The 9,476-nt window shown below is 37.8% G+C and overlaps 1 protein-coding gene and 1 pseudogene across 1 annotated transcript; one reads left to right on the top strand and one right to left on the bottom strand.

Annotated features, from left to right (window-relative positions):
* The first annotated feature begins 2,209 nt into the window (after positions 1–2,209).
* Positions 2,210–4,302, top strand: LOC138325179 (uncharacterized). The gene has a single exon (XM_069270665.1). It carries the CDS (start codon positions 2,480–2,482, stop codon positions 4,040–4,042), a length of 1,563 nt encoding a protein of 520 aa, XP_069126766.1. The 5' UTR covers positions 2,210–2,479; the 3' UTR covers positions 4,043–4,302.
* A 2,700-nt stretch (positions 4,303–7,002) lies between these two features.
* On the bottom strand, positions 7,003–9,292 carry LOC138325178 (uncharacterized; annotated as a pseudogene).
* Positions 9,293–9,476: the final 184 nt, after the last annotated feature.

Here is a 9,476-nt window from a genome sequence, read left to right as displayed (position 1 = left end):
TTACAGTATGGAGCGAGACTAATGACTTATATATTTTTGCTTTACATCATTTGTACTATCAGTGAGGGGATCTTACGTAATATTTTTAAAAAGTTGAGCTTCTGAAACTGTGTGCAGGCAGTGAACATCTACACGATCTATTATAAATTAGATCTAGATTTTAATTTACGATCATCCAAACATTTATCTTGTATGATATTTTTTGACTACCGTTTCTACCAATGTCTGATATGACAAATGAGATCGGGACCTATAGGGAGTGGTGAGGTTGCGATTATTTGTTGGGACAGCAGGCATGCTAATAAGTTTGATCTTCAAACATTTACTGGCAACATTTGAGGTTTATTGTATACAAGTTAACGAAATTTCGAAATCAGCAAAACTTTGAACAATTTCTCATTGTTCCTCAGTTACAGTATAACATTTGCATTCTCTCAAACAATTTCGGTAACGGGATCCGGCCCCGATTGTTTGGTATCTACTTCCGGAAAATTCGTATCAAAACAAAAATGATAGGGGTACATGCTAAAACGCTTCAAAAACTCGATATTATTTCAAAACAAATGAAATAATATCGAGTTTTTGAAGCGTTTTAGCATATACCCCTATCATTTTTGTTTTGATACGAATTTTCCGGAAGTAGATACCAAACAACCGGGTCCGGATCCCGTTACCATGCAGTGAGTTTGCAGTCTGCTGAAGTCTATCTTCTGTAGAAATGCTTAAGTTTTTTATAGTGTGATAAAAGTGATGCGCATTGATATAAATATAATACATGTATTATCAAATTACGCAAATTTACTAAGTTTTGCGGGTTACTGTAAATAAAAGATATCTCAATTAATCCAAATATTGCATTCTGACTAAAAAGGGTTTTTTTTATCCCCCGCCGGGGGGATATACAAATGGGTTCCGTCCGTCCGTCTGTCCGTCCGTACGAATGGTTTCCGGAGCATAACTCTAAAACCAGAAGAGATATTTCCACGAAACTTCATAGACACATTGGTCTTATGGTCTAGTAGTGCCTTTTGCTATTTTAAGGTTTTCATTTTTTTGCACTTTTTTCCGTAACCATGGAAACATTGCTGAAAATATCATATTTTTGTACCAGGTTCGTTTCCGGAGCATAACTCTAAAAACCAGAAGATATATTTCCACGAAACTTCATAGACACATTGGTCTTATGGTCTAGTAGTGCCTTTTGCTATTTTAAGGTTTTCACTTTTTGTACTTTTTTCTGTAACCATAGAAACATTGCTGAAAATGGCAGATTTTTTGTGTAAGAATCGTTTCCGGAGCACAACTCTAAAACCAGCAGAGATATTTCCATGAAACTTCATAGACACATTGTTCTTATGGTCTAGTATAGTCTGGTTCCCTGCTGCGAATGCTCCAATAGCGCAGAGCTATCGGAGCATTCGCAGCAGGGAACCAGACTAGGTCTAGTAGTGCCTTTTGCTATTTTTAGGTTTTCATTTTTTGCACTTTTTTCCGTAACCATGGAAACATTGCTGAAAATATCATATTTTTGTACCAGGTTCGTTTCCGCAGCATAACTGGAAAACCGGTTGAGATTTATGCACGGAACTCCATAGGCACATTATTCTTATGGTCTAGTAGTGCCTTTTGCTATTTTAAGGTTTATTTCATACTTAGTAATTATTTCAAGGATGATATTTTAGGGACCATCTGGATGTTTCCAAAAAATTGCAAAAATATCATCCTTGATGAAAAAAGCTGGATTTTCTCAATGTCCAACATACAAATATACACAGTACACGTATGTTTGACTTTCTTGTTACTGCAGAATTGAAATGTCGGGACATCAGTAAAGTTTTATGTAAATGTATATGATATAGTTAATTAGATACATGCATATCTACATGTGTATTGTTACATGTATCATCCTATAAAATTGAACGGTTTCTTGTGATATATTCTCTATATAGCTACATAAGTTCACATGCCAACATTACAAGCATTATTGTCTTGATTGGGTTCTCCTAATAACGACAGATGTAGAAGTTTTTTTATGATTTTAACTAATTCTTGAAATTGAAACAGTTGGTAAAAAAAACAATTTGCTCTTCCTGTGACACTTGTCCTTTGTTCTTTATTCTTATATTAATGTTGAAATTTATATATTGATATCTCTCTATTTCCCCACTTTTGACAAACTATAGGTAGCTCAGGTAAACGAATACAGGTAAGCACAGGTGAAAATTATTATGAAACTGACTATAATTGGTTTTCCATTGTTCTCCTATACCAACACTTTTCTTTGTTCTCTATGAGAACACACCGGAAGTTATGTAACTACACATCGTACACGGTACACCATTGAATGCACACAGACAGAATACAATTCACGGATGTGTGTGATGTTACACATGACTACATCCTGTAAGTGTACGTGTTTATTACTTCGTGGTGTCAGAGTACAACGTTCCCGCCGCCACTGTATGGGCGTGTAGTCGCAATGGCTACATGCAAACAGGTTGCTGTCAGAGCGAAGGGAAATCCAAAGTGTACATTCCATAAAAATAAGGATGTACTGTTACATTGTGAAGATTGTAACATCCTCATCTGCCTCACTTGTAGCCTTTCCACGCACCAGGGGCATGGACTTGTGGAGTTAGCCGACATCATGCCACAACGAAAATGCGTACTACAAGATTTTATCAATGATACCGAGAGTAAGGATCTTGTACAACTTCAAAACGAAATTGATTCCATCGAGGAGAAACTGGCAGAGAACGAAGCCAAGGTTAAAGACTGTGGCCTTCGAGTGAAACAAGAGGCGGAAATATGGAAACAACAAATCGATGTCCTTTCCGAGGAGTATATATCGAATTTCCACAAGATGGCGGAGGAAAATCGAGACTTGCTCTTGCAGTACAAAGATGAACTCCAGCAAAGGTACAATGCCTTAGTTGATCAGGTAAAAGAATGCAAGCAAATTTTGCAGTCCGGAAACTCGGTCGAGGTGTACGATGAAACGTCTAATATATCTACTGGAGATGTGACACTTCCAGATGAACCAGTATTGCGTGAAGTAGATTTCCAACCTTCTGAATTCGAAGATATTACTGAAGAATTGAGAAAGGTTTTTGGCAAGTTTACTTCCTCTTCTTTGTCGACGGTAGAAGGCAACGTCACATCATCTGAAGATATTAGTAAACCATTTCCAGTTGAAGAAGTTTCTTCCAGTGCCGGTATGCATGCAAAAAAACCCGTGATACAGTTCAGGACTTCGATGAAATGTTCTTCCATCTGTCCAACAACATCCGGTGTGTGGCTACGACAACACGAAGCTAAAGAGATGCAGCTAGTTGACTTTAAGGGTAAAGTGAAGCAGAAGATAAAATATGATTTAACGATTAGGAGAATCAGTGTTTCGCCAAAAACAAACAATGCATGGTTTGCCACATATAAAACAGTGAATGAAGTAATTGCTGGATCGAAATCTCCCACTCGAAGATTTAGCGTAAATGACACTGTGAGTTCTTTCTGTGTCACAAATGAGGACACTGTCGCTGTTTGTGATCTGAATGCAATAAAAATCTACACACGAGAAGGCCAAGAGGTACACTCAAACAATCTTGAAGGGAGGATGTTTCCATTGATGTATATGTCACAATGTCCGGTAAAATGCAATTTTGCGATAGGGGTGTCGAGATCTACGCTCAAAGATGGCGATGAACGGCGTAAAGCTATTGTCGTATTCAGCAAAACGCTCGATTTCTTGTTTGAATATACCGGTGAGAAATCTGGAGGGAAGTCATCGTTTAATCCACGGTTTGCTACCTATGACAACAGGGGCAACCTGGTAATTGTGGACACATCTGGTTCGATACAGTTGGTCAGTGGATCAGGACAGCCCATACGGACACTGCAGAAAATCTCGAGGATCACAGCGGTGGGATTAGAGTTTGGAGGGGATGTCCTGTGGATATGTCGCCTTGTGGACAAAGGTGGGTTATTTGGGAAACTCACTAGTGCTGAGGAGTCTGAAATCAGAGCTATCAAGTACTACGACTAAGTCAGCCAATCAAAGAGGTGTACGGAACCACACAACTGAGAGGACTCGTAAATGGTATCGAATCATTGCGGTTGACACAAAACAACTCATAGCTAGTATACGTTTTATTCTTCAATGTTTTTAGTTTATCGAACACTACGCCTCAGACTGATTAATACATCTGATAAGTTGTGGTAGATCGTCTTTGTATAAGGAAGTTTGAGATTCAGCGAATATGATTCCAATTGAATTAAAGACGAATTTCTATCATTTGAAGACAACTTATGTAAACGGAGGCATTTTGACGATTTTATTTGGCACGTAAAGCAATATGTTTAGAGACTTTCTTCATTGGACGTGTTTCACAATGCACTATGTAAAACGGAATATGTTTTGAACGCCACGTGAAAGTTAACTAAATTGTGTTTAGTCAAAGACAAACTAGAGAAATCAATTGGGACTTAATTAGTAATTAAAATTACATATATATAATTTCTTAAAAAACAAGAGGCCCATGGGCCTTAACGGTCATCTGACTATTAGTACAATACAACATAGTCGTTTAAAGATTTTAGCCTATTTGACCCCTGTGACCTTGATTGAAGGTCAAGGTCCTTCATTTGAACAAACTTGGTAGCCCTTCCTCCCAGCATTTTACATGCCCAATATCAGTACCCATGGCCTTCTGGTTCTTGAGAAGAAGTCATTTAAAGATTTTAGCCTTTTTGACCCCGTGACCTTGAATGATGTTCAAGGTCATTTATTTGAACAAACTTGGTAGCCCTTCATCCCAGCATGCCACAGGCCTAATATCAGGTCTCTAGGCCTCTTAGTTATTCACAAGAAGTTGTTTAAAAGATTTTAGCCTATTTGACCCCTGTGACCTTGAATGAAGGTCAAGGTCATTTATTTGAACAAACTTGGTAGCCTTTCATCCCAGCATCCTACGGGCCCAATATCAGTACCCTGGGCCGTGTGGTTCTTGAGAAGAAGTCGTTTAAAGATTTTAGCCTATTTGACCCCTCTTACCTTGAATAAAGGTCAATGTCATTTATTTAAGCAAACTTGGTAGCACTTCATCCCAGCATGTCACAGGCCCAATATCAGTACCCTGGGCCTTCTGGTTCTTGAGAAGAAGTCATTTAAAGATTTTAGCCTATTTGACCCCCGTGACCTTGAATGAAGATCAAGGTCATTCATTTGAACAAACTTGGTAGCCCTTCATCCCAGCATGCCACAGGCCTAATATCAGGTCTCTAAACCTCTTCATAATTCACAAGATGTTGTTTAAATGATTATAGCCTATTTGACCCCTGTGACCTTGAATGAAGGTCAAGGTCATTTATTTGAACAAACTTGGTAGCCTTTCATCCCAGCATCCTACGGGTCCAATATCAGTACCCTGGGCCTTGTGGTTCTTGAGAAGAAGTCGTTTAAAGATTTTAGCCTATTTGACCCCTGTGACATTGAATAAAGTTCAATGTCATTTATTTAAGCAAACTTGGTAGCCCTTCATCCAAGCATGTCACAGGCCAAATATCAGTACCCTGGGTCTTCTGGTTCTTGAGAAGAAGTCATTTAAAGATTTTAGCCTTTTTGACCCCCGTGACCTTGAATGATGTTCAAGGTCATTCATTTGAACAAACTTGGTAGCTCTTCATCCCAGCATGCCACAGGTCTAATATCAGGTCTCTAAACCTGGCCGTCTGTTCTTGAGAAGAAGTCCTTTAGAAGATTTTAGCCTTTTTGACCCATGTGACCTTGAATAAGGTTAAGGTCATTCATTTGAACAAACTTGGTAGCCCTTCCTCCCAGCATGTCACAGGCCCAATATCAGTACCCTGGGCCTTCTGGTTCTTGAGAGAAGAAGTCGTTTAAAGATTTTAGCCTATTTGACCCCCCTGACCTTGAATGATGTTCAAGGTCATTTATTTGAACAAACTTGGTAGCCCTTCATACCAGCATGCCACAGGCCTAATATCATTCTCTAAACCTCTTCATAATTCGCAATATGTTGTTTAAAGATTTTAGCCTATTTGACCCCCGTGACATTGAATGAAGGTCAATGTCATTTATTTAAGCAAACTTGGTAGCCCTTCATCCCAGCATGTCACAGGCCAAATATCAGTACCCTGGGCCTTCTGGTTCTTGAGAAGAAGTCGTTTAAAGATTTTACCCTTCGGGTCAAATGACCTAAAAAGATATTCAATTGATTCGTATCTTGAACCTGGAAACATGGACTTTATCTAATTTCATTTCGATTGTTTTAAATTGACATATGAAACCCACCAAAATAAATGGAAAATTAACTTGTTTTTAACATAAAAGCTTTATTTCATGTTAATACCTTTACTTCTACTCAATGGATCTTTCTTAAATTTCAAATATGAGCTCTCCTAAGTTGTGCATATTCTATTTTGGGACCGATCGGTCAATCAGATGGTCGACAGGCAGCCATCTTGGATTTTGATAGTTGTCAAACTACAATTTCTCAGAAAGCATTGAAGGTATTTGTCTCAAATTTCATATGCAGGTTCCCCTAGGACCATAGTTGTGCATTTTGCGTTTTTTGGGACCGATCGGTTAAAAAGATGGCAGACAGGCCGCAATCTTGGATTTTGATAGTTGAAGTTTGTTACCGCTATTTTTCTGAAAGTACTGAAGCGAGCTGTCTTAAATTGTATATGTAATATACAAAGTTTGAAAAGCAGATACAACTCAATTTTCAGACATAGGTGATTCTTTGGTGGGCGCCAAGATCCCTCTTGGATCTCTCGTAACCTATTTTCATGATTTTCAAAGATCGATTTTAACGTTACTGTTGGATCACATTTGGTTTAAATCAGCATTGTTCGTGGGCAAATTTCCGTTATGAGTGAAAGAAACCCTTTCTTAAATGACCTTTTTTTCATAAATAGTTTCGCCGTTTTATCACTCGCAGCGTTACAAACGTTGACGTCGTTTTGTAAGTAATAGGCCATTGTTAAAAAAAAATAGGAATTATATACACGTAAGACTAGAGCATATGGTACTTAACAATACACAATCAAGAAGATACGACAATAAACACACGAGAAAATGAGTGTTAAACAAAAATTTTAATAAAAAAATGATCATAATCGCTCAACAACTTATAACTTCAAAATTTGAACAGAACTGCACAGATCTTGCTTGACTTTGCAAGATAACTGATTTTGGTCCAAGAGTACTATCACAGTCGCAAACATTAACATCCTTTGTTCAACGCGAAAGACTATCTATCATACATATATAAGGCACTGTACTGCAGTGTAAATTGTCCGTCGAGACTTCCTTCCAACTGTTATCTTAATTTTGCCGAGAAATGTGCCCCTCTCTACTCAATCTCGTCAAAGCGGTCAGCTCGCACACGAATATGGTACTTTGTTATTATGAAACTAGGTTTCATAAAGAAATGGATCAGAAATCTTCGTTCATGGATTGCCGTCGTAGATGTGAAGCTTTTTAAAGGCTAGTTATCTGCTGATTACAAGACCTCGAAAAACTCAAGTTGTGATCGAATTGGGACTAGAACGATTGGTTTATAGCAAGAAAATTGATTCTGTATATTTGGGAGTTGAAAGTCTTCTAATTGTGGGTAACTTAATGTATGATGTCATCTTTCACTTTATACTATGCATACTTTCAGGATGTTGAATGTAATAAAATGTTGCTTAAGTTCCAGCTTTGGAATAAATGTACAACTAAACATAAAATACAGTGTACGAAATATGGCGATCTACCATTTGAAACCATTTGTGATCTTGTAGTATTGTTTCTGTTCGTTTCTGTAACCCATTGGCATGGCGCTGACCTTGAGTGGTGGGAGCTGGTCACTGTCTTTGTAAATGTTGATGAACTGGACAGTCGGGGCATTACCATTTTTAGTAGAGTCTGTTCTACTCTGTGCTCCACGGATAGGCGGAAGCCGAACACTCTCGATGGCGGTGGTTTCCAAGGACGGCGAAGCTTGTACCTTTTTTGAAGATTCTATCTGTTTTAGCAGTGATCCATATTTCAAGCTTGAAGACTCGGACATCAGGGTGTTTTTCGGAGCTATTTTCTTTCCGCTGGGTTTGAAGCCTGGTTGTGGAATCCATGATTCTCCTTGTCCTAGAGAATATTTGGAACGCTGAAAATGACAGGGTTCTCTCCTCTTCTTTTCCCGTGTTAGAAACTTTCCCTTGTTTTCAGGTACAGCTTTTAATGGTGGAAGCGCATATTTTGGAGATGCGTCCTTATTATCACTTGTGACTTTGTTATTCCTTTTTGAGGCGGATTTCTTTCCTTTCTTTTGCTTATCTGTTGAAACAGAAAAAATACTGAATTTGACTAAGACTGCTAAATAGAAATTCCTCAAAGTCAAAGTCTTAGATTTTCATCACATCTGTAGATTGCTCATTTACTTACATGTTGTTCATTAAATGATTTTAACGATATGTTGTGTTTATTAGCGAACCATTGTCGTGATAGCCAGAAAATTTTCTAATTTTCGTCCTTTTCATTTTTATCTCTGAATTTTATTAACACTGGGCAAGAATTATAGAATGTTTTCCTGTCAACAATGTCACCAAGATTTGTTAGCGACTAAAATTTTGATTTGCAGTTGATATTATTGTTAAATTTTAGTATATTACGTATCTTTCTAATAAACACAATGTACGGAATTAATTGATCAAAATTTCAACACTTTGAACACACACCGTTGATCTCAAGCTAGCTTTTCGATTTGGCTTTAATTTCGTGGTTGTATTTATAAATATAATCTGAACAGAAACTTGCTGTATACAAATAATTTCAGGACATAGTATACAACTACAAAGGAAATATCACTGGAAGTGATTTAAATCTCAAGCACCTCAACATAAACAAACAAAAAATGATCAATGATAAAACATACAAATACTCAACCAATTTAATTGATATTTAGGCCTACCTTTTTGTTCCACCTGAAGAAGCATTGAGGCTTCCTTTGGAGACTTCGGGCGGATGTATACATGTTCTGGTTCAGTTCCCGGATTAGGAGATCCCGGAATGGGAGACATGACATGGACAGACCCGAAGTTCCCGTAGTACATCTTTGTTTCACCAATCACCAAACATTTATCATTCATAGTCTTCTTCAGTTTTTCACATTTAGACGATACCTGAAATGACGTCACATTTTTCGTCTCGTCTTTTTCTTCCATGACCATAATTTATCGCAAGATAACGAGCTTAAAGTTAAGCAACGATGAAAAGCAGCCGGCGTTATTGTCTGAAGCGTAGCTATGGAGGGAATTATGGGTATGCCAATTATGTCGTTTTATCTATTATGACGTCATGATCATTGTGACGTGATCGAAAAGGTAGATCACTATCAGTATCACCAAGCTGTTGACGCATGTCACAAAAGCCGGGAATATATCAAATCATCAATGCTCGCTAAAAGTGACAT

The sequence above is a fragment of the Argopecten irradians genome, chromosome 6 (assembly GCF_041381155.1).
Source record: "Argopecten irradians isolate NY chromosome 6, Ai_NY, whole genome shotgun sequence".
Lineage (NCBI taxonomy): Eukaryota > Metazoa > Mollusca > Bivalvia > Pectinida > Pectinidae > Argopecten > Argopecten irradians.
Note: the sequence above shows the minus strand (reverse complement) of the source record. Positions and strands in the feature narration are given on the sequence as shown.

Bases quoted from the DNA above. Each gene is read 5' to 3' on its own strand.
- LOC138325179 (XM_069270665.1), top strand. From the start codon at position 2,480: ATGGCTACATGCAAACAGGTTGCTGTCAGAGCGAAGGGAAATCCAAAG.